We start from the raw sequence: 24398 nt of genomic DNA, 5'->3' as shown, positions 1-24398 counted from the left end.
GCTTGACATACTTAAAAGCTAGTGGGCAGTTCAATATCCAATGAGTGCTTTTTATAGGCTACATAAAAAAGATTGCATCAGCTTCTGTACACTAGGCTTATATATTTAATTGCATAGTTGCTGTCTGCCTTTCTCCAATCTCATACAATTTACCTGGAAGTAATTTGATATTTACAAAAAAACCCATTACAATTCAGAGGTGTGTATTGTTTGAGCAGCTCCCTGAGGGATAATAGTGATTTTTATTACATAAGATGATTTGAGCACAATTTCTTTGGAAATCTTATAAGAGATCTTGTGTTTGAATGATAGTTTACTAATAGATATATTAACTATACTGCTGTACTGGATAATCAGAATAATAGCTTTTTTGTAAAAAACAACCAAGCCTTCCCCACCTGCAAAAAAAAAAAAAAAAGGTAGTACAGTAAACTATGTATCTTCTGTTTTCAAGCTGACGTTAGTAATTTTCTTCAATTTTTTTTTTCTGAAAATAAAGACTTCCTTCCTGTAAGTAACTGTTTATTCTGTTATATATGCTTTCAGATTCCATGTCAAATGAACGTGGTAGCTGTTAAGCAGTCAGCTCTCAACCTAGATTGGTATCCAGAAACTGTTAATGTTTAAAGTTTCCTTGTTGCTTTTAGAATGCAGTAAAGCCACACCAAATAAGGGCAGGGGCACTGTTATCAGCAACCCATTTTTCAGCTGTGTAATCCAATAATTGTCAGGCTATGATGCCTGTAACTCATTGCTTCACCTGAAGGAAGTGTGATTCCACCACAGATGGGTGCTATACCCCGTACACTTATGCAGCCTAGCGGAGCTTGCAGCTTCCAATGTTCTGGCCATCTCCAAAGACAGAATGGAGAAGAGGAGATCTGTCTGCTGTTGTGCACATGAGCAGACTCCAGCCTTCTGATTCTGGCACTGAGATCCAACACCATTCTTCCAAAGTGGTAATACTTGAGCAGGAGCCTTAGGGGGGCAGAAGGTGGATTCCTTTACTGGTTCACCAAATGACCCATTTTCAGCTTAGGCCACACTAAGGAATGGTGATTTTTGTGTATTTCTAATTAAAATCTCCCTTTCTTCCTCCAGAGCTCCGCAGAACACAATGTTTGCATTTTATGCAAGTCATCATTTGCTGGAAGAGCTATTCTTAACAGGGCTGCGCAGATGAAGCAGCACGCAGCATAAAACATGTTAGTTCCTTGCACTTGACTTCACTTTCAGTGGAACAGTTGGAACAACTGTTTAAACAAGTGAAAGTTGACTGGTGTGCACATTCATGTATATGTGTAACATTCATATAATTACAACAGAAAGTAGTCTTGGTTATTTTTAATTGTACTTTATGTTTGGAATCTTCACAGTGAAGTTTTTTCAAGTTTCCCTTGACCATATGAGCAAAAAGCAATTGAACAGAGACTTCTCTGAACCACTCATTCTTTCAGGTTAAATGCATTGACTCAATTTATTTTGTGAAAAATAAAAACAAGAGAAAGAACCATTTAAGCCAAACTAACTGCTAACTTTCCAACTGGCCTTAGTCCCACCTTTCTTCCTGTCTTTTCATCATGCCCGTGACCTGACAAAATCTCTCTGCAGGGGAAGAAACAATCATCACAGTATGTTCATGTGGGATTTCTATTTGCAGCTTCTTTGGCAGGCAGTTTCTCCTGATACATGTATAACCATTCTAAATGGGTAAGTTGTTCTTTGTGAAACAGCACAACCCCTAAAAACTTGATTCTTTTGCATCCTTTTGCCTCCCCATCCTGGATTGTCCGCCAAAAAGTCTAAAGCTGTATCTCTATAAAGCCTAGGAAGGAGTAGCGATGGTGAGCCTGTCTCCCTGTGCTGAGATACTTTAAACACTTTATTTGGAACAGAAGTCAGATGGTATCACAGCTTTATATTATAATTGCTCACTTGCTGAAATAATGATTTCAAGTGTAAGTTAGGATAGAGCCATTTAAAGAGTTTAAGCCAAGTGATGTTTGCTATTTTCTCCATGTTTGAACTATGAAAAATCCACTAAAAACTAATGTGGTTAGGGTGGGTTTTGTATTTATTTGTTGCATAACTCACTGAAAAACATGAGAGGCATCAGTCTAGTTAAACATTTGATTGGAAACACGGGTGTTAAGTTGTTAATGTTCATCTTTCATATCAGAAACCTTTTCTGTCTCATAGAAACCTTTCTTGGCTCTAATGGCTATGATTACTTTACTGTTCTGGTTTTGAGCAATGACATGAGTTTGAAAAAGCTCCTTGGTTAGGCTCATTTATGGTGCATAGATTTAATGTACAGGGGTGTGTTATTCTTGCAAACTGGATTTTTTTTCAGAGGACGGCACCTAGAAACTATGCCCCAGTGCACTTTGACACTTTATGGTGGCATAAAAACCTAAGCCAGCAATTGGTGCTTTGGACATACTTAAACAGATGTGAGGAATACATTTAGTTTGTGAGAACTGACTAGTCTGAAATAAAGTCCCCTGAGCTGCATATAATAGAAGACAATACTGGTTTAGCACCTTTGCTTTGATTTATTAATGTTTTGTTCTGCAGGGTTGCTTGGATATGTCAACATAACCTTAAAGTTTTAGAAGTCATCAGGTACTAAAACAGAACAAGTGAGAGGAATGTTTCTCTCTGTCTTACATTAGCTATTGTACTTTCATCTTTAGAACTAAGCTGTACTTGGAAGCAGACTTAAGCAGACTTAAGGCGCCAGCAATGGAAACCATTTATTTATACTCTGACCCAGCAAGCTGTCAGACTACAGGCACAGAATATGGCAATGCCTTGTAGGAAAATCATATGAAACTTGTTAGGTTTAGTTAGTTTTTCCACTATATAGGGGTAAAATATTATTGCTTCAAAGCATTTTTGTCTTGAGTTTCAATGTTAGCTAATTTAAACGTGAAAGAGGAAATAGCATTCCAGCTTAGTGGTCTCTACAAGTCAGGAAAGTCAGATCATGTCTTCTACAAATTAAACTGCTATACTAAGGGAAGATTTATTCTGAGAGTCTTTCAGATTTGTGTATTTCTAATTAAAATCTCCAATTCACAATTTCTGTTTTCAACTGTAAATAGATTTAGGACTTTCCAGGCAAGTTAGGCTCTTTGTTAAGTGTCTGCATTGACCAGCAGCTGTGATTCAAGTCTTGTTTTCCCAAGAATTCTCAGTTCTATATCCCAGTGAGTAAGGTGACAGCCACTGACAGGTAACAATCCCAGAGCTTATGAGAAGGCTTCAGTGGAACTCATGCAGTTGGCCAGCACCTGTTGTTATGGCTGGCCCATCAAGATCATCTCTGGGAATAATCATTCATGCAGATACATGGTCAAGTAGTTTTAAGTAGTTTCACTTGTTCTGCAGAGACAGTTTTTGTGCAAGGATTCCAGAAATTGCTGATCTAACTCTTGAAGGCAAGACAGCATTTTTCTTCTGGAATGACCACTAAAAAGGCATTTCCTGTGGATTCAAAAAACGTTCCTAAAAATCAGATTTCTTACTTTTGGGAAAGTAGTTGTTTCAAAGTGAAAGTCTGTTATTTAAAAGAAATCTTTCAAGATAGCTCTTCAAGACCGTGGTCATCACTCATGAAGTTAAATACTAAGCTCTGTGTTCTGCCCTGTGGTTTTGCTGGATATTGTTAGCCATACTGAGCTGTCACAGAGAAAACCAAATTGGTAGTCCATTCTCGTGGTTTTTCCTGTTGTTTTTGGTGGCATCTTGTGTTTACTACAGGCAATAAGGACATTTTGGAAACACTTTTTGTACTGAAGCACTAAGAAAATGCTCTCAGTTTCAATATCAATTTAGTACTTTGAGAAACAAAGATAAGCCTAGTATATGCCATTTTCTTAAATAGAAATAAAAACTAACCAAATGGTTGAACTCTTGGATGAGGGTTGCAGGAAAGATAATTGCTGTGCCATTTACAGCGGACTATATGTTTTACAAACTTTTGTCCAATGTCTACCGTATAAGCAATATTTATGAACAGCAACATAATAATAAACAAAAAAAATCCACCAGCACAAGCAAAGTAAGTGAAAAGAGGCAGTTTTTCACCTTTGAAAACAGGCAAAGAACAAATTAACCTGAATTCAGAGGCACTGGAAGGGAGACAAATCTCTTACCTGGATAACTTTTTGACGGGAATGTACCAGCTCTGTTTTTGCACGTTGGAATGAATGGAAGTCTTCAGCCAGACATCGCTCTATTTGCATAAAGGATAATTATTAGCTAAATATTCCTCAGGGTAGGAATGGGCATTTATGGAATCTTGAGCTTGGTGTTTGATAGTGTGTTGTCACTTGTATCACTTTGTAAAGCTGGATATATATGTATCACTAGCTGAGGATTTGAGTTTAAATAATGCATAAGATTATTAATTAACTAGCACTGATCCAAAAGTTGTGCTGAGTTCAAGCTAGCACATCTCTGACCTTTGAAGCTGCTTCCCTTCTGAGATTTAATCTGGTTTATGCATCCTCATGTAGCATTAGCTTTTGATTTTACATGTTCAAGCTGTATGAATAGAACTTCTGTCTTGATTGAGATTTGTGTCCTTTGCAAGCTGGAGTAAGTCCTGTTCTACTCAATGCATAGGATGGGAGAACTAGAGGTCAGAGTTCTTTTTCTACATGTCAGCACATTCAGATCACAATACTATTTGCTTCTGTGTAAACCAAAGACTTCATAATGTAGGCAGATCAGAAGGACAAAGATAGACTTCTGTTGAAAGTCTACTTCATTCTTGTGAGGTATATAAATGACCAAGTTCCCGCTCAGTTATCTTAAATCTTTGTATAAGTGCAGACCTATCCAAGTGATAAATAAACATCCATCTCCCCCCGTTGACAAAGGTGATAGGTAATGTTTAATGGTTACTAAGCAGTGCAGATTAACAGGTTGGGCACAAGGCCATGACCTGTAGGGACTGTATTCAGCTGGCCTACAAGCTAAGGGAAGAGCAGATGTGTCTATTTCTCAGCCAAGGAAGAACATGAGCTGGCATGCAGTAAGTATCTGAGATGGGAGTTGAAAGGTCACAAAAAGACTGCGTTGTTGGCACACAATCATGACTAGAGAGGGCTGGGTTTCAACATTGTCTTTTATCCCATGTGCAAAAAGTTGCTGGCTGCTCTTTAGAAGTAAGAAGGAAACATAAAAATTATGTAAATGAAAAGTCAAAACTTTGGCAAGGGAGGAGTAGAAATAGAACTTCTGTGATGTTAAACTGGTCATGGATTCTTAAAACTAGTGGGTACTACCAGGAGCTTAGACTTGGTGGTAGTAGTTGTGGTGTTCTAAATCCAAAATTTTAAGATAATTTCACTCTTACCAAAATCCTGTTGCTTGCTTCTTTGTTATGGAAGGTCTTGTCAACCACTCCTATCACTTTCCCCTTTGCGAAAGTACCTCCTAGAAAAAAGGGGATGCAGTAGTACACTTTTTCTGCATAACAAATTTTGCACACTGGTCACAAAGATAGTGTGTTTCTTTGGTTTTGTGCTCTACAGTATAGAAGATTTCACTGCTTCTATTAATTCAATTTTAGCCTTGAGGTATTTCTTCATTAAAAATAAAATGACCTCAACTAAAGTCTCTCATATTCATCCATCCTTTCATCCATTTTATTATCTAATTCTTAGAACCTAGAGTTATCTTGTCTAGTGACCTCCAAAAATGCGTGTGCCATCTGCTTCAGTACCTAAGTAAACTTTTTCTCCTTTTCAACTCCTGTCCAATATTTGGAAACTCTGTTACTTCTGGTATTTGCAATCTTGGAATTTGCAGAATAATTGGGGTTTGCCCATTTCACAATTTTTTTGACAGAGACCCGTCTGCATTTCTCTCCAACAGCACTTTTCCCAATATCAGGCTCCTAAGAGAAAGGAGGATATTATTCTATCATTATCACTTGACCCCTTCCATATAAAGTTGGCTATAACTTTGTTTTGCCTCAAGCTAGCCTAAAAATAGCGCTTTTTGAAATCTAAAAGAAAGAAACTTCAAATAATTATTCTGAACATTTTTTTTGGTACAGCACAGTGCCAGTGAGGCTAAATGTCTCTGGACAGGACAGTTTCACTTGGGAAAAAACTGACAAAATGAAGCAATCTCTCATTCTGTTCTGTAGAAATTTTGAAAATTATGTAGTTTTGACAGAACTGTGTTTTATGATGAACAATTTTAGTTTCCATACAAAAATACTGACAGCAGAATGTTCGTTAATGGATTATGGAGATGAGAGTTCATACTCCATTACATGAAGTCATTAATCAAGGCTTCAGTCCAGCAATAATTCTGAGTGGGCTGCTCCTGGCATCCTGGTTGAATTCTACTGACACTAACACTCAGTTCTAAAAGTGCTGTCTTTTCTTGTGAGCTGCTGAGTAGTGAAACAGTGGTAACTGGCAAAAACAGCCAAAAGAGGTACTACAGTGAAACGCCTATCTCTAAGAATAGAGACTACAGTAGAAAAGAATGATGATCATTGACCATTAATTTTGAGTCTACAGGTGATTTTTGTTTGTATGACTTACTGTTTATCTCTATGAACAGAAGCACAGTTTCAATTGGATTAAAAACAGTAAAGGGTTAAAAGCAGAATTGAACAAAAGTATTTATGAAATAAATGATGGAAAAACAAAATATATTTGACATTTTGGACACATTTACTTGAGGATTTTCAGATGATCTCAGAAAAATTCATGGCATTGCTATGTACAATTCATATCTAGTAACCTAACTGTTAAAAAAATTAATGCTAAATGAGTCACATACGGACAGTTAATCTCAGAATCATAGTTAAAAGTGTTTGTTTACTGGGTCACGGTCAATAATATAAAATCTTCAAAAGTACATAGTCCATATGTAATAGCCACGTTTTCCTTTTGTGCAAGTGTTGGAAGTTCAGAAATTCAGTGAATTAAAAAAACTATTAAGCCTAATGCCTGCATTGTTTGAAATGCCCTCAAGCCTCAATTACTCTGTAATTTACCTTTATGTCATAGCAAGCAGGTGATGTGCCTAAAACCCAACATTTGGTTGCATTGTAATAGGAAAGATGGGCACACTGAAAGTAAGCAGCCACTCCCTTCCAATCCACTATGCGCTGCACTCCACATTCCTTCTCTAGCTGTGACAAGTGCCTGGTGCAGCTGAAAATTGTGTATATATGCAGAGAGTCATGTTATTGATTTTTTTTTTTAATGAAAAAATCTGTAGTTCCTGTTGTACAGTTTCCAGGAGAAACTGAGATCTGCAAGATTGAATGCAGATTTGTATATTCAAAATTGAGGAAGGCTGTCATTCAGCATGCAAGCCCCTTTCTATTTCCCACTACAAACACACAGCAAATGGATTAGCACTTACCAAAGGCACAAAGTAGCTGCAGTAGTTCCACAACCGTTCTTGTATCAGCACCCAGTAGCACAGTACCTCAGGATCACAGCTTTCTGTAAGAATAGATTAGAAATCGTATCATGATATAGTGCAGGCATTTCCAATCGGGTATTGCTCTCATAATGCTTGCAGTGAGATAATATAAATAAACACTAGCACCTGAAAAATCTTTGTCCTGTAGAGTGTAATCACAGATAAAAGATAAACTTTAAATCGTTACATTACAGAAGCTGGTAACCTCTGACTTCTTACTCATCTCTGCTATTCTGCTGTAATACAGCTGGTTACACTGTGTGGAGTCCTGATAAAGCTTTTTGCAGTCTTTTTAACTAGGGTTTTCAGGGGTTTTATATACTAACTTCAATTAGATGAAAAAATACTTTTAATGTGTTAAATAAGATTACGAAGTATGTGGAACTTTCCTTACACTTAGTGCTTAGTTGTCAATGGTCTCTAATCAAGATTTGTCCTTTGAAAAAGCATTTTTATTGAAATAAATCATGAAGGGGGTCTAGCTGATAAATCTTATCTGTATATAGGAAGAATTTACATACATCAGCTGACATTGAGTGTAAAATGTCTGGGCTTTCCTGCCTTCTAAGAAAAGCTCCTGTTGTTTCAGCCCCAGACAGCCAGAACTGTAGCACTAGAGCCTGTCTATTGATGAAGATGAATATTACTACTGATATTTATATATCACAGAGGCAGATTTAATGTAGCAAGGATTGTCTGGACTTCTGAAGCTTGTTCACCCATTCCTTGAAATTGTATGTAATCTTAACTGGATAGTGAAAACCGGTTTCTGGGTGCAAAGATAGATGATTTCTTACTTCATTGTGAAGTAAATTTTCACATTTCATAAACACAGAATGTAATGCATCTTTATATTGAAAGGGGAGATATTTTTTGTATTAGTGGAAGTTTTTCAGGATGGGGGAGGAATGGAGGAAAAAGGGTAATACATTAACATGAAGATCATAGAATGTAAGACCTATCCATACTGTATTTAATAATACACCACTAGTATAAATTGTAATGCCAAACCCAGGTTCAAAATAGAGTTGTCAGATCTCAGTTTGTAGAGACTTAGAGACTTTTAAGTTTGTATCTCATAAAAAACTATCTATAGATGCAACTGGCTAGTTTTACCTCCTTAATTGTAAGAGGTTTAATATGTTTTATATTCAAGAGTGAAGAACAGACACTGGCATGCCATTTAAAAAGCTGCACTCTCCAGATTGTCTTACAGTGGTCATTTGTCAGTTCTGAAGTACACAGAAACCACTCATCACAAAAATTCTTCAGGATTAAGAACAAGACATGGAAGGCATATTCATTGTGCCTTTTCACCGTCAGAAGTTATTAAACACTAGTAAGTTAAAAAATAAACTTGGTATCAATTTGCAAACAAGTGACATATTCAAGTTAGATATAAAGTGGCCCGTGGGAAATCAAGGATTGATAGAGAAAGACACACCTGAAACTACATCTGATAAGCAAAATAGATCCAGCAGCTGCGGGACTTCATCAGACACCATGTGCTATCTGTATTTTAGATTGTAAAAGAAGTACATCAGCTGAGAAATCTAGCTTCAAATCTTCACACCTTCAGTTTTTATTTACCTCCATGTTTTTCTTTTCTTAGACTGTTTGTTTGTCCATTTATGTGCTCCTTAGTACACATCTTGACAAGTGGAAAAAAGTTTTCAGAATGGAAAAAGTTAAAATATTGGGTAAAAGTAGTACATTGTGCATTAATGCAAAATTTCAGGTCCAATTACAGTATGTACGTGACCAAGCAAAGTGCTTGCAAGAGCACACTAAGTAAAGCACTACTGAATTTGGTTCTTGTTGCATATTTGGCAGCAGGGAGGGCAATAATTCCCTCTCAGTGTTATGATTTACACAACAGTAAATAAGCTATTTTCCATTATATAGTTGAAGTCACATACTTTTGGACTGTATTTTCTTGTACAACTAGCAAGCAAAATAATAGATGGAGCATAAACAGCAAATAAAGATGTGATCATGAAGAGATGATAATAGCAGAGCTGTGAAAGGAAAACAGGAAGTCAAATATGTGTCATGGAGGCTTATTTCAGAAGGTGCAGTATTGTGTGTACTTGAATTAGAATGCTGGATGCATACAGAGAACTGTTCTATCACTGCTTGAAGAAAAGTTCAGTGACAACTTTCCCAGGCAGTGCTAAAAGGAGTTATTTGCTTAAAGTAAGCTAGTTTTAGCATTTGATCATGTTTTCTCCTCCTCATGCATCTTCAGGTTTCAGTATTGATTTTGTCTCCCTGTCACCTCATTTCAAAACTTTTGCTTACAGATGACTTTATTTGGAGTTTGATCATCAAGGGCAGCATCAAACCACTGAACATTTTGCTGATTAATCAGTTTCATACATCATACTCAATCAGAAAGGTATCCTCTAGAAGACAGCTCACATACAGTGACTGAACCTTTCAGTCACTTGCAAACCCTTTAAATTTGTAGTGAAGAATCAGCTGAAAAGCATTTTCTGCTATTTCACTTTATTATTTAAGAGCTCCCTTTGCAAATAAATGTGAACATAGCAAACCTGAACAAGGGATCACAAGGTCTCATGACACTGAATTGTCCATGCCTAGGTGATCTGATTGGCTATGTTCACATGTCTAGAGAGGTCAGATACTAAAACAGCATATACCTTTGCCTAAATTGCTTCTACGGCCTGTTTCCGCTTTTACATCTGGAATTTGTTTTAAAGGGGAAGAGGGGTGTGGGGGGGAGAAGAGACACAACAGTCTTAACAATATTTTCCGAGGCTAACTCACCTCGGCACAGGAAGCTCTTGGTGCTTTGTCTGCCTCTCTCTTCCCCCCATACACAGCACGCTGACTGCTGAAAGAAGGACTGAGACTATGCTCACAAAAGCAGGCTGAGTAAGAAATGGAAAATCATAGGCTGTGATTAGCATCAGCTTGAAAACATCCATTGTTTGCTTGCAATTCTGTGCCTGTGAATTTCAGCCAGATCACAGCAAGGATTTTTTGAGTTGCTTTGCAAGGTGAAGCTCAAACACTGCTGATTTCAAAGAGCAGAGATGCTTATTATGATGCTGTATAAATGAAAGTCAATTCTATTTTTATGTTTTTAAAAAAATAGAAAGATTCAGCTGAATGCACAGCCTCATGGCTGGCTTGTAGAAGAGGCAGTGATTTCCAGTAAATAACAGCTGATGAATTCTCCATTTTTGAAGCGGTTTATTCCTAAGCTACAAGGATTCATACCCGTCCTTCTTTTTGCGCATGTACCACGCTGGTTGGTTGTGTGGATGGATTAACTGTGACAAGCTGTGACATCAGCAAAGGCTGGATGCTGCCTGGCTCTGTGATTTTGTAATGCATCCTCCCGTTCCTGCTGGGCTGACTCATTCCCGTTAGAGGGTGACTGAATTGTGCGAAATGTGGGCCAGCACCGACTGAAGTGTTGGGCATTGTGCTTCTGTGCAGAGGCTGTGCCTTAATTGTAAAGCAGGCAGATTTTCCAACTCTGCTTACACAAATCATAGTGCTGAGAAGCAAATGCAGAAAAATATTAATGCTAATCAATAGGCACAGAAGTGATAAAATATATGGGTTATATTTAGCGTGGGTGTGATAGTCTTTGGACTTTAAAGAAGCCTCTGATTTAGGTTTTTAGTCAGTAAGGTGTGTGAAAAGAACAGGCTGTGTTTTGCTTGGGGACCACCAGGGAGGAAGAATCAGTGTTCATCAGCCTGAATACTATCAAGTTATCATGGTTACTTTGGATTATGGATATTTTGTGAACAGGAGCCAATTTACTTCACCTGTAATGATCATAGGATGCGAGAGCAAGTTGAGCAAGAGCAGGGTAGAACCAGTTCTAGTGTGAATGAGTACTATATTGTTAGCTTCCACTCAATTCAGGAGGGGGAAGTGTTTTTAATAACCCAGGAGTGTACTGATTTCTTAGTTATTAACGATCTTGTTCTTAAACCTGAAATACCACACTAGTAGGGTTTTTGGTTGACACTGACTAGACCTGAGGAAAACTGATGTGAATTCAGCCTCTGGAAAGGTGAATGTTAATGAGGGCTATTCAGCCCTTTGTATAGTCAGAGGTAACATTTCAGTAGTGCTCACAGTCCCTTAGGATCTGCTTTTAAGGTCCAGAGGTTTCTTAAGTATTCAACAGAACAAGAAGCTTATGTAGACAATTGGTGGGTTTGGAGCAAACAAAGTCCCTGTAGAAACCTGACCTTTAAACTGGCTTCATTTCATTCCTCATAGCTGCAAAAGTAATTAGAAAAACTAAGGAGGCAGGATCCTTTTGTGTTGTAAGAGGCACTTCGGAGGGCTACAATTTCCCCTCCAAAAAAAAAAAAAACTTGCTGACATTTTCTGTCCAGAGCTTTTGACCTTCATCTTGTAGATACTCTCCTCTTCAGCTTACATGCTTCCTTGTCCATTTAACAGCCTGTTCTGGCTAAAAGCAAGACAGGTACTTCTGAAGATCATTCCTTCTGGAATACCTTGTAGCAGCAAGAATTTGAAATGGCATAGATTACTGTAGTTTGTTCCCCCAACAGTTACTGTTGTGGAAACCCTTAGAAGTTTATTGTTTGCTTGCAGTGAACAGCTTGATTTTGGACACTAATGTCCTTTCCAGGATAGATGGACTCCTGTGTGTGTTCTGGAGTTTTACGATCCCTAGAATGGCATCATGGATTCTAGAAAAGTGGATAGCAATTTCTTGGGACACTATCTACAGACTCTCCTTATAGTAGTCACTTAATTCAAGAGTTGTTTTCACTTCATTTAGTCCTGAGAGGGGGAATTTAATTATCATGCATATTTACACTCATCAGGAACAATGGTGATGGTGTTACCATTGGTCCACATCCTGGACCTGGACACTGCGGATAAGAGTGTATGATTGCAGGAACCCCCTTACAAGGGTGGGCAAAGATGGTCTGGCACAGCTAAGGATCTTTATCAGATGAATATGTGGTATGTAATATGATCATTATCTCAGCAGAGGTACTAGATACTGCCATAGCAGGGCGGTTTCTTAGACTGCACTTTTGTTTTTCTAAGATTGTAACACAGAAAGCCTTCAATGGAGAAAGGGGTTTTTTAGGAGATTCCTTCATGGAGTCCACTTTCCAGGTGTGAGGTTGGCCAATAGACTGCTGAAAAATTTTACAGGTGTGAGTTGCATCTTTCCTCTGCTAACACCTTGTGCCAGTTTTCTGTCCCTGCTTCTTGACTACATTTGCAACTAGGTGCGCAGTCTTTACAAGTAGAGGCCCCCAATGAGGATGCCAGCAGGCTATGCTGCTGTGGGAGTGGTGTTAGCCAGCCACTATGTCCAATCTGCCCAAAGACAGGCTGTTCTCAGATACTTATGAAAGTAAGCCAGATTATGTCAGCTTTTGGTGTGTGTGGTAGCTGTGTTTGCCAGAAACACAAAAGGGAGACCACACTTAGCTAAATGAGAATGTCAGGGTGAGGATGAGTGGTATTCTAGTATATTGGTATTTCCCAGCCATCCTTAATCCTAGGCTCTCTTCAACAGATTATCTCTGTTGATGGTTACCCTACATGGTACATTTTTATTCCTAAACAGGCTGTGACCTACTGACAGGAGTCAGCCACAAGGCTTCCTATCCCAGGAGATTTAATTCAGTACATTACAATAAACTCTGATAAAGTTAGCTTGACGTGTTATCAGAGATTCAGTACTTGACTGAAGATCACCTGGAATGGAAACACTCCCTGCCTGTGGTTTTTGTTCTCTCTTTTCTGTAGATAAGATATTTGGTCCAATGTCTGTGTGTGCACATATTTTCCAGGGCATGCAACTATACTCCTGGACAGGATCAATGCAGGTCAGAAGAGAAGCAACAGATGCTGGACACGGGAGGGAAGCAATAGCTGTAGGCTAAGGAGTAGTATCTGAAGCTGTGCTAGCTGTAGCAGATCTGGCTGTAATGCAAGGTGTTGACAGCTAGAGCTATCTTACCTCTGCCTTCCCAAGAGATTAAGTTTGTGAATGACAGTAGGCTGAAAGTCACATGGATAAGAAGCGCAATGTGAGTATCTTAAAACACTTTTGCAAGCTGTCCAGTGCTACCTATGCATCTGAAAAGAATTTCCCTCCATACTTGAAAAAACTTTTCTTCAGTAATAAGATGTAGTGGAAAGATGTTAAGATAGGCCTGTAGCCTTTGATTCAGCAAAGAATTCCCCATGAAGCAGACCTTTCCAAGGAAGGGAGCAACCAGATTTTGTGACAGCCAGCAGACAATGCTCTGTACTTATCACTGCTCTTCATATTTACAGTGTGAATGTTGCTCCTAAGAGACAGCACGTGGGTCTGGAATGGAGACCATGATACAGAATGGAAAGGTTCCTCACCAGCAGGCAACAGTCTCTGGAATATAGCAGCCTCAGGCCTGGTGCTTCTATGGGCGTTGGTGCCAGGATGCCAGTAAATTTGCTTTAGTGTAGTTGTTTATAATGACTGAAGATGAAGAAGGTCTATCTGGCAAGCTTCCTGGAAAAATCTCTGCTGAGGAACAGTTGAAAGCCAGGCACAGACAGGATAGTGATTGCTGCTTGACATTGAAAATACCTGACAGCAAACAATGAACAATCATAGTCTTGCAAGCACTCAGAAGAGATTATGAGTACCTAACCTTCTGATTGCTTGTAAATGAAGGCAGTTGTGTCTAGAAACCATGACAGAAGGATTGGAAGAGCAGGCAAGAAATGTGAGCTTGCAACCAAGAGCCCAATCATAGGTACATGATGTTCCATCAACAGTTTAGATGTAGAAAGATGCTTTGAGCAGCTTTGGCCATGGATTTATCCTCCGCCACTGATTAATTCTTGACCACGAATTTACCTTGTCATGTGCCTGTAACAGGTTTGATCTGTTCTTCAGTGTCCTAAAATTGTCTTCAGAGCACTCCTGGCAAGGGCCTGGCAGCTGGGCCAATCTTGTCCATGCAGAACATTTGTAAATAGTACCAGTTTCTGTGCCTCAAGTGCAACAGTCAGCATGGCTTCCAATCACTACATGCAGGCAACCCTGCAACCCAGATTCTAGTGGTACTGTATGTGCTGTAAAAAAATGCATCGATCTCACATCAGGAGTGTAGTACAGGTAAGGGTAAGGTCAAAATCTGAGCAAGTGTCAATCCTGTCAGTCAAGTAATCATTTTATTAATGGGAGCATATTGTCTGGTTCACTTGGTAGGAAGAAGAGATCCTTATAAAGTGGCAGATCAGCCAAAGAACATAAGAGGTGCCTCTACATCTACATGCATAACAAAAGATCTTGTGTACCATCACTCAGTCATGTTTGGCAATGGCGTTCTATTTTAAATGGTGCAATTGGAAAAATGTAAATGTCCTGGGATCTTAAGTGTACAGGCATCAAATAGAAGGTTTTATTTATGGTTATTTTTTATACGCTTATTTATGGTTATATTTTCAAATAATACTGTGTAGACCTTAGACTGAAGCCAAGAAGACCCTGTTTTCTTTGCTTTTATCTGTATGGCATTATTAACCTTTTACAAGACAGTGTAGTTAATAATTCTTATGCATACTGACTGTAAGTGTGCATGTAAGCAAATTATTCAATAGAACACAGGGTACATCTGGAAATAGTTAATGGATCTGAGGGAGCAGAGCTAGTTTTAGCAAAAAAAAAAGTCTTTGAACTTTGGAAGAGGACTTTTTTTTAAAACCGCTGTCTAAGCAAAACAAACCCAGGTTCCAAATGGCCATTCTTTAGTTCAACAGTGACTTTTAAAATACTTTAAAGAATGCTAAAGCAAATAAATTTCTTTTTACTATTTGCTTCTTTTACAGCTGTGCCATTTGACTTGGGCAGGAACCCTAAGCCCATCAGTGACTGCATACATGACAATTATTGTCATGGGGGTGGGACATACTTTAAAAAGAAAAATTCTGCTTCAGATCTTTGGTAAAAGAGTGTGACCAAGCTGGGGCTAAGATTGTGTGCCATGTTACATAACACATGGAGCTGGCTTAGTGGATATGGTCTATGTTACACTTACTTTGCCTGCCTTTCTTCCTCTTCTAGATCCTGGTCAGAGATTTGTCTTCGTATTGCACAGTTCACTAGGCAATTCTGTCAGCCCTTCTTAATTCTCTGAGAATTTGGAACTGCATTTACATATGCACTAAAACCTTTCCTTGACAAGAAAGCACAGAGAAAGAGCCTCCCTCAAAGAGGCTCAGGAGAAGTACAGAAAGCATGAAGTACAGAAAGAAGAAAGTTGTTACTCTGAGCACAGAGCCCAGCACTGATTTAAGAGCTCTGCTGATGGCCCTCTTCTCATGTCTAATCCTGTTTGCTTGTCATGCTATGCTAGCACTGATCAGTTGCAAGAAGTGTGATTGTCTCTCCACCTTCCATCATACCGGCAGCATTGCATCTATAGTTCACTTGTATAGCTTTCCACCCAAGCAAAGGCAAAGTGCCTAGGAAAGAGCAGGCAACACTTCAGGAGAGGTGGTCAGGCTGCACTGTACCAGAGAAATTAGTTGTAGTGCCTTGGCATGATTGGAGAAATCAGCTTTGAGAGGGGTTGCCAAGGCTTCACTCAGTGCCGCTGTGTGACCAGGGCTGGACTTATGTCAAGGGTGCTTAAAAAGCCTTTTGCTCAGGTCATACTGAGGCCAGAATTTGGCCACCAGGCCAAGGCTGTTTCTTAGGCCAAACAGCAGTAAGTCACACTAACAGAATGTTCTCAACAGAAATTCATTGTTAATTCTTATTTGGCACTTCATACTGGCAAAAATTCTCCATCCCTTTCAGATTTCAGTTAAATCAGGCCATAAGTTCAGAAGTTGTGGAAAATTGACCTGCATAGTGCCTTATATTTGTTTCTACTGGATGCCAGGCAAGAAAAGCCCTTCAGGAATTTAAAGCAAATCTTCTAGTTTATCACATATAAATTGCAAATGCCATTTTTCATCCCCTGGATAAAAGAATTCCGGTGTTCCCATCCATGTGCGTGTCCACATTTTGGTACCTGTGTTCCTGCAAGATTCCTTGACACAAAGGAATGCATTTATTCAAAGCTGGATGAAAGATTTGCAGCCCAAGATCCTGGGAGTACAGGAGAAATATTAAACAAATGCTTACAATGAGGTAAAAATTACAGACATCTTGTGCATAAATTCAGCATTCTTTGAAAGATGCAAAGTTATTTTTCATCTGGACCTAAATCCATAAGGAATGCTACTAAGTAATCTATATTCTATACTGCAGATTCGGAGTACCTTAAGACAAACTGCATATGAGGGAGCGTGAAAAGAGCTGGCCTAGCAGTGGGTAATCCAATGGAAACTGAAAAAACAGCTTAAGCAAAAAAACCCAAATCTATGTAAAATTTGCTTCAGCAGAGAGTTAAAAATCTAATATTCTGTGAAAAAACATAATTCAGCAAGCAGACCCATATATTACATTGTTTCTATTGCTGCTGAAATAGGTAAAGGGCATGGATTAGTCAAGAGACATGCTTATGGTGAACACCTGTGATCACTTTAGAGGAAGGAAGTTTGTGTACAATTCCAAGAACCCCAGTCTTACGCAGATTTTGAGAAGAAAGCCATCAGATTCATTATCTACTTACCTAAGTCCTATCTTTGCTGTAATATTTACACTTGTGGTTTTTTTATTGCCTTTTTTCTTCAGAGTGGTGAATGGCAAACTTAACTACGATTTTACTGCCTTGGATAACCTTATGGATCGGCTGTGGGAAAATAAGCTGATTCCAGGTAAGGGCAGCTCCCTGCCTGCACAGCTTGGTATATCTGTTCATCCATATTGTACAATCATTAGAATATTCTTAGAAAGCTTTTCCAAAGCTGGTTTTGATAAAAGATTTCATTATTTACCTATTTGCCTTTACATCATGTCCCAGTGTGAGCAAAATGATATTATAGCAATTAAGACAACACAATTGGTTTTAGGTTGCCTTTGAAGACAGTTTCAGATGGTTGTACTTGTAAATGAGATCTCTTGAAGAGAATATTGTACCCATTGACATATACCTAAAAGGGCCAGAGAAGCAGATACTCCAGGTATAACTTCCCATAAATTTATGCAAACATCCACTGTTTTAAGTTTCCTCTGAGCCCTGCATTTATGTTGACAACTAATAGCTTGACTACTATAGTCACTGACAAGTAACAAATAAACAACCTCAAATCTGAAATATTTCTGGTGGGAATATGTGGAAACAGAAAAGAAACCATTTAATGATGCTTCTTCATTAACAAGTTTGTTTCAGATGATGTGATAACCCTTCATTAATAAAAATGAGATAGCATTCACAAAAAAAGGAGACCTATTTCTTATGTCTCTTTTAGGATTTGAATTGATGGGAAATCCATCAGGATATTTTTTAGATTTTGAAGATAAAGAACATGTGGTACAGTGGAGAAACTTAATTACTGTTCTGGCAAGGAGATACATAGGTAAGTTAAAGAAAGAAAAGCATTGTTATTTGTTCTGTTGTAGTCCTTTCTAGCTACTTCAGAAAGTTCTGTGTGTTGTGATCAATTTCAAGACCCAGGATTTCAACACAAAACCAGAAAACAAACATGCCAGAACAGACCATGGAGACCATAGGATAATAGTCTCACTTTTTACTGATCCATGGCCAACATCCAGAATGAATAGAGTGTTCTGGGCAGCACATTTGGCCTGCCTTGAAGGACTGACCTTTAACCTTGTTATATTGTTGTGGTTGTAAAATACCAGCTTTCACTGGAACATGATAACCTGAACACTTCTCGTATGCCAGCTTCAAATATTTCTAACACGGCAGAAGGCTCAACCTGAATTAAGGGTAGGTGAGTGCCCTAATCACAAAGCTGTAAGTCATTTCCCTCTCACCTTGCATCTTTTTCAAATATTACTGCATTTCATCAAAAATGAGAGATCATTTTGAAACTCACAAATTACATTTACCTCATTATTAAAAATAATGAGGGAAATTATCTACTGATAGTTCTGGGTGCTGAGCCTCACCTGCAGCCCGAACTAATAGTATTGTCTTTGTAAGTCACTTATTGATAGTATTGTCTGGATATGCAGCTCACTGATAAATGAGGCCTCTCCTACAGATAGGTATGGATTGGAGCATGTTGCTAAATGGAATTTTGAGACCTGGAATGAACCAGACCACCACGACTTTGACAATGTGTCTATGACAGTAAAAGGTGAGCATGTTTTGGAGCATTTTGGAGTGTGGTGAAGTGAGACAGGTGTATGGGGTGAGCAAAGGGGTGACAGTGAGATGTAATGTATACTGACAAAGAAGTAAGGTAGACAGCAGTGATAAGGAATGTGACAGGTACGTCAAATCTGTTTTGCTAAGGTCATGTTACTGGCTACATTTTATTCCCTACTTGGGTATCAGGGGTTGTGACACAGAAAAAACAAAACAGGAGTTACACTAAGAAGAAGCAGTTCATTAATTGTATATAAAGTACAGTTAGTAGCAGTAAGAGGGAGAAGGGTGGAATAAGAGGAAAACTCCTCACTGAGGCTGCGTGCTTTGGGAACATGCTTATACAAGACCTTTAGAAGAACCTTGCGGAGGCAGGTGAAGTTTTGATGTCTTCCTGTGTTGTCAGTGCATAGGAAATGTAGTCCCAATTTGTGAAGCCTTGCAAATAAATAAAATAACAGGGTTATAACATCTCCTTGTAGTTTTAGATCCAGTTTCTGTTTTGAGTTATCATCTTTGATATATTCATCTGCTTGGACTTCAGGGTTTCTCAACTATTATGATGCTTGTTCAGAAGGATTAAGAGCAGCCAGTCCTATCCTAAAATTTGGAGGGCCTGGGGATTCCTTCCATCCCTTACCCAAGTCACCCATGTGCTGGAGTCTTCTGTGTCATTGCTACAATGGGACCAACTTCTTCACAGGGGAGACTGGTGTAAGGCTGGATTACATCTCTCTCCATAAAAAGGTTAGTCCAAGATTTCAGTTTAAAGCCATTTTTTTTCAATCAGTTCAATCAAAGTTATGTTTTATTCTGATTTACAAAGTTGATGACGATGATGAGTGTCCAGCCTATAGCAGGAAGCATGGCTACCTATTCTTGCAAAATTTTGAAGATGTTCAGTTACAAGACTTTAACTCAAAGCAAATTTGTCTTTGCCTAATTCCCAAAGGGAAACAATTCCTCTACTTCTTTTACATTTTATATTCTAGGAGGAGCTCATGCAACTAGCACGTGCTGTAGTAGATGAAGTAAAAATACTAATTTTGTTGGTCCACAGCAGCTTGGTGACCAAGGAATATGTTTTCAGAATATGTTTTATGTTTATGACTTTAGGTTAAGTCTGTATGTTTACCACCTTTTTCTCATTACCGCTAAGCAGATATGAAATATTGTTGCAGGGAGGTGGGAATTCTCTCTACATCTTGCAACAAGAAGTAGAAGCAGTTCAACAAATTCAGAAGCTGTTTCCAGGTTTTTCTTCTGTTGCAATATATAACGATGAAGCGGATCCGATGGTTGGATGGTCCATTCCACAGCTCTGGCGAGCTGATGTGACCTATGCAGCAATGATTGTAAAGGTAACAGTTCATTGGTAGTTTTGGCACAGTAGTGTTCCCTGATGTGTTTCTGCAGTTGAAAAAGTAGACTTAACAGTTAATTTTTAAGCAGCTTCTCAGACTAATAGATCCTAAAAAAGGAGATGTCCCTACTGGTACAGTGGGGGTTTCCCTGAATAGTCTAGTTTTAGTAGCTTGATTTAATTTGTAAATTTAATTTAATTTTAGTTTTCTTCATCTTTCTTTAAAAAAAAAAGTCCAACCCAGAACCAAACTGAGAACTTGACAGAGAAGTGCTAGAGAACTGAGAATGTATACAGTCCCCCAGTTAGATCCATCCGATAAGATTACTCCCACACATGATCTCTCCATGTAATACTACTGATCTGGTGTCAGTACTGCGAGCTGTCACCTCATATATGTGAGAATTATTTCCCAGATCCTTCAGAATTTTATCTCATCAAGAGACATCAGGTATAATAAAGAAGTGCCTTGAGCTCTCAGCATAGTCCATTCTTTGGTTTGGGATACTGGCTGTACACATGATCTTATTAATTACTGCTAGTAATTACTGATGTTGGCCAGAAAAGCAGAAGAAGAGAGTGGTCAACACTCCCAGCTCTGCAGTAATTGCACCTTGGCCCCAGAGCAAGCTCAGCCCTTCCCCTGCAAAGCAATAATTTCCATTGCAGGCCTAGTGCTTTGTGAGCCACTACCTTAAACAGCACATAGAGTCCAAGTGCTCCTGTGCAAAGGAATAATTCCCAAATGCGAGAGTATGTATGTCACCCAGAAAAATGATGCATCTTACCAGCTGCTCCTGAGGAGACAAAGGCTCCCAGTTCCCTGAGAGTGCATATACAATCTGTCTTTGCTAAGGCAACAAGTCATTGACTGCATCGCAGACAGTTTGCAGGACAAAGTAGCAGTGTTTAGAATGATGTGGTGGTAAATTAACACTTGGTTGTGTAGAATCTGAAGCACTGTGTTTCTTCAGAGACACAATTGTGAGACTGTTCAGTTGTCAGCCTTCTGAAGTTCTGCTTAATTCTTAGATTCAGGTGCAATGTAATAAGCTGAGAACTTGGGAACTTGGATGTTTTTTGGGAGAGCAGCACAGCAACCAGTGAAACACCAGGAGAATTAATTCCAAGTTAGCACCAAGTGGGAAAAATGACTAATTGAGAAACAGAATCCAGGACCAGCTCACAGACACTGATGTAATGTGTACAAAGTAACTCCGGATTTGGAGAACCATTTAGATTTAATTCAGATGGTAAATCCTGATTACTAATTAAGTATTCAAGACAGAGGGGCATCATTTGTAGTGCAATAGACAAGTAGATGTGTTCATTATCTGTGAAGAGTTCTAGTATTAATTATTTCAGAGACTTAATACTTGCAAAACTATGCAGGTGCTTCAGATTTTACAGTGATTAATATAGTACCTAAAGTGCAGGTTTTCCAAGACTTATGATAAACAGTTATTTTCTTCAGTCTTTTCTAAAAGGCAGAGGGACAGTTCTTTACAGAATTCTGTAAAGTTTTTTAAAAAAATACAAGGACTACTGCATGTTTGTTAGTTTTTCTCCAAGGTGAAGGTTCATTTTCTCTATGACTTTGCAGGTAATCATTCAGCACCAAAACCTGCTCATTTCCAAAGCCAACAACACCATCAACTACTCGTTGCTGAGTAATGACAATGCCTTCTTGAGCTACTACCCCCATTACTTCACCCAGCGGACTCTGACAGCACGTTTTCAGATGAACAACACAAAGCCACCTTATGTCCAGATGGTGCGGAAACCAGTGCTGACTGCCATGGGCTTGCTGGCACTGCTAGGTATAGTAAAGAGCATGTCAATAACCCCTCCTACCTAGAAGTTTCCAGCCTAAGAAAGATAGTTCCAGCCATCTTGCTATTCATAAAAGCAAGAGTTCCCCTCACTGTTTACTAGCTGTGTTAAGAAAATGAAACTTCATTTCCTCAGACAGATTGATAGTTCAGAAAATATTCCTGAGAGTCTGTTACCTGTTTGATTTACCTTACTGCTTTGTTTATGCCCTCTGTGTGCCAACCACTCATTTTTTGTTGACTGGTACTTCCCTCTTGTGATGCAAGGGGTACATACCATCAGGCTGCAACTGTCTTTAAGAAATCCCAGTAGCTAGAAGATTCATGCAGCATATTACAGGGAGAACTTCATTCACTGTCACCTGTTTGCATGTTGCTAGCTGAATTGCTAAGCATAAGAACTGCTGTAATATGTATTTTACAACACTCTACTATTGTGAAATAAATCTGACTGAAGGCTGTAACTGGTAAAATAAGGCAGAACATAGCTCACTTATGCTCAGTCTATTTGCATGCTTTGACCCTGCAGCTTCTGACACAGGACTGACTAACAGTGATGCTAACAGTTGTCACATTTTTTAAAGGAGAAAAGCAGATTTTTGCTGAAGTGAAGATCAATGGAGATGAAAGCGCTCAAAATAGCACAGTTGGTGTGCTGGCATCTGTGCACACCCCAAGTGAGATACAGCCCTCAGATAGCTGGCAAGCTACAGTACTGATGTATTCAAGTGAGGATAACAAGACTTCATCCAACATCAGCACTGTCACAGTGAATGCCACCCACTTCCCCAAACATAGAGGTAAACAAATATCATGTAGACAGCTCATGTTGAGTGACCTTTAAGACAGAATACCAGCTGGAAAACTTCTACTGAACTGCCTTTCATTGGAAGAGTGAATTTAATTTTCTAGCTTCCTCTGTCATCTTTTGTGCACTCCTAGATTTTCTGAGATATAATGGTGTCCTCCTTTGAAAGGTTCATTCCTAATGCCTACACTTTGACCCTGCCTTTAATGGCAACTGCCAAGTGCTACCTTTCTGGAAAACTACTGATTTCAGTGTACTTGGCTGGATATTGCCAAGCAACAATTCCCTTTATGAGATGACTCCAAGACAGCCAACACAAGCACACAATTGCACATCTGTGAGTTACCCAACAAATGCATGTGAAAAGAGAATTTTGGTTCTGGTTGTGGAAGTAATAGTTTGAAAGGTAAACTTGGCAAATGTAAATTGTACAGCCTCATGAGAGTCTTAGCCATGGGACTTTCCAGTGGAAGTTAGGCTCCAAAGTGCTGAAATCACTTTTGAAAAGGTAGACTTACACAGCTGCTAAATTTATTCTTGTTAATCTTTAAATCCAAGTAAAGAGTTTACTTCTTTTGTTTGTTCTCATCTCCTACAGAGATGGTGTATGTGACATATTACATGGATAACAACGAAACCAATCCCTATCTGAAGTGGAAGAACCTAGGAAGCCCTGACTTTCCTTCTCCAGAACAGTTCCAGAAAATAAGGGATGCTGAGGTATGATTATGTGTTTGCTTGAAGTGTTGTACAGGTAAAGTGCTTGTGAAAAAGACAACAAATCAGGCCTCTAACAAAAATTTCCTTAGCCCATTCACTTTTTATATACACACAAAAATTCACTTGCAGTCCTGCAGAAAAGTGTAGGTCACGCACAGCTTATGCCTTGGTGTTTGTGTTATACAACCTCTTCACTCTGGGCCTACCCATAAAATAAGAAGGCACAGTTGCTCCTGGGGAAGTTCTGCCTTCTCTCTGAATATTCAGTGGGCTTTGAGGCTCTTTCTGTTCCATCTTCCCAGGTAAGTCACATGGCCCTGTGTATATTACAGAATGGCCAAATTGCTGCATTAGAAAGTTGAAATGAACCCCATTAATAATAGAAAACAAACACCTCCCTGAGGTGAAAACTGCCCAGTGCAAGTTCAGAAAACTGAGGGGCTCACATGGAGATTGACAGTTTTCCCTCATGCTCACTAGTGCTGAATTCACCATAGAGATAATTAAGGAGTCAGTCTTCTCTGAGAAGTCCTCTCCTCCCTATGGATGAAAGCCATGCAGAAATTACTGTATGTGAGCATGAGAGCAGCCTGTCACTTCAGCTCCCCCTCCCATAGTTTCCCCAATGCATTCAGACTCCTGGGTTAAAAACAGAGGTCATCTTCATCCCCTTCAGGGCCCTCAGACAGTACTCACTTTCTGACTTCAGTATAGAGTACTGTGTCTTCTCTTCCCAGTCACAACTGACTATTGCTAAGGCATGTGGGACATTGTAGGAGACATCAGATCTTCCTTAAACAGGGCAGCAGCAAGATTTTAGATGCTCTTAGCTATCTGGTACATCCCCAGAGACCAGCCATGTAGCTGTTGTAGCTAGCAGTAGCTTGTTCTGCACACTGGGAAGAGATGGGGCCATGGTTTGTAAAGACCTCTAGCCTGAAAGGCGT

General features: G+C 39.1%; 2 protein-coding genes across 9 annotated transcripts in view; one reads left to right on the top strand and one right to left on the bottom strand.

Moving 5' to 3' along the window:
• IDUA (alpha-L-iduronidase) overlaps positions 1-24398 on the top strand; it is a 46265-nt gene that overhangs the window by 15370 nt on the left and 6497 nt on the right. For both annotated transcript variants that reach the window (XM_071424650.1, XM_071424649.1), the window contains exons 3-10: positions 17186-17268; positions 17863-17970; positions 18622-18717; positions 19273-19475; positions 19910-20089; positions 21695-21911; positions 22508-22723; positions 23330-23451. In XM_071424650.1, the coding sequence (XP_071280751.1) occupies positions 17186-17268; positions 17863-17970; positions 18622-18717; positions 19273-19475; positions 19910-20089; positions 21695-21911; positions 22508-22723; positions 23330-23451 (1225 nt within the window). The remainder of the gene's footprint in view (positions 1-17185; positions 17269-17862; positions 17971-18621; positions 18718-19272; positions 19476-19909; positions 20090-21694; positions 21912-22507; positions 22724-23329; positions 23452-24398) is intronic.
• Positions 1-24398, bottom strand: part of SLC26A1 (solute carrier family 26 member 1) — a 37483-nt gene that overhangs the window by 9415 nt on the left and 3670 nt on the right. Inside the window, exons 3-6 of one of the 7 annotated variants that reach the window (XM_071424643.1) lie at positions 19079-19166; positions 7405-7487; positions 5369-5448; positions 4161-4240 (exon numbers count right to left, since the gene is read on the bottom strand). Coding sequence is in view for 2 of the 7 variants with exons in the window: in XM_071424642.1 (XP_071280743.1) it covers positions 4161-4240; positions 7405-7487; positions 8912-8972 (224 nt within the window). In the remaining 5 variants the exon portion in view is untranslated. Of the gene's footprint in view, positions 1-4160; positions 4241-5368; positions 5449-7404; positions 7488-8911; positions 8988-10257; positions 10362-14356; positions 14565-19078; positions 19167-24398 lie in introns of those variants that run through there. The other 6 variants (XM_071424644.1, XM_071424647.1, XM_071424645.1 and 3 more) reach the window with 6 other exon arrangements.

The sequence above is a fragment of the Agelaius tricolor genome, unplaced genomic scaffold (genome assembly GCF_023055355.1).
Source record: "Agelaius tricolor isolate 1412-34295 unplaced genomic scaffold, bAgeTri1.0.p SCAF_4, whole genome shotgun sequence".
Classification (NCBI taxonomy): Eukaryota; Metazoa; Chordata; class Aves; order Passeriformes; family Icteridae; genus Agelaius; species Agelaius tricolor.
The sequence above is the reverse complement of the archived record's forward strand: the minus strand, read 5'-3'. Positions and strand labels throughout refer to the sequence as shown.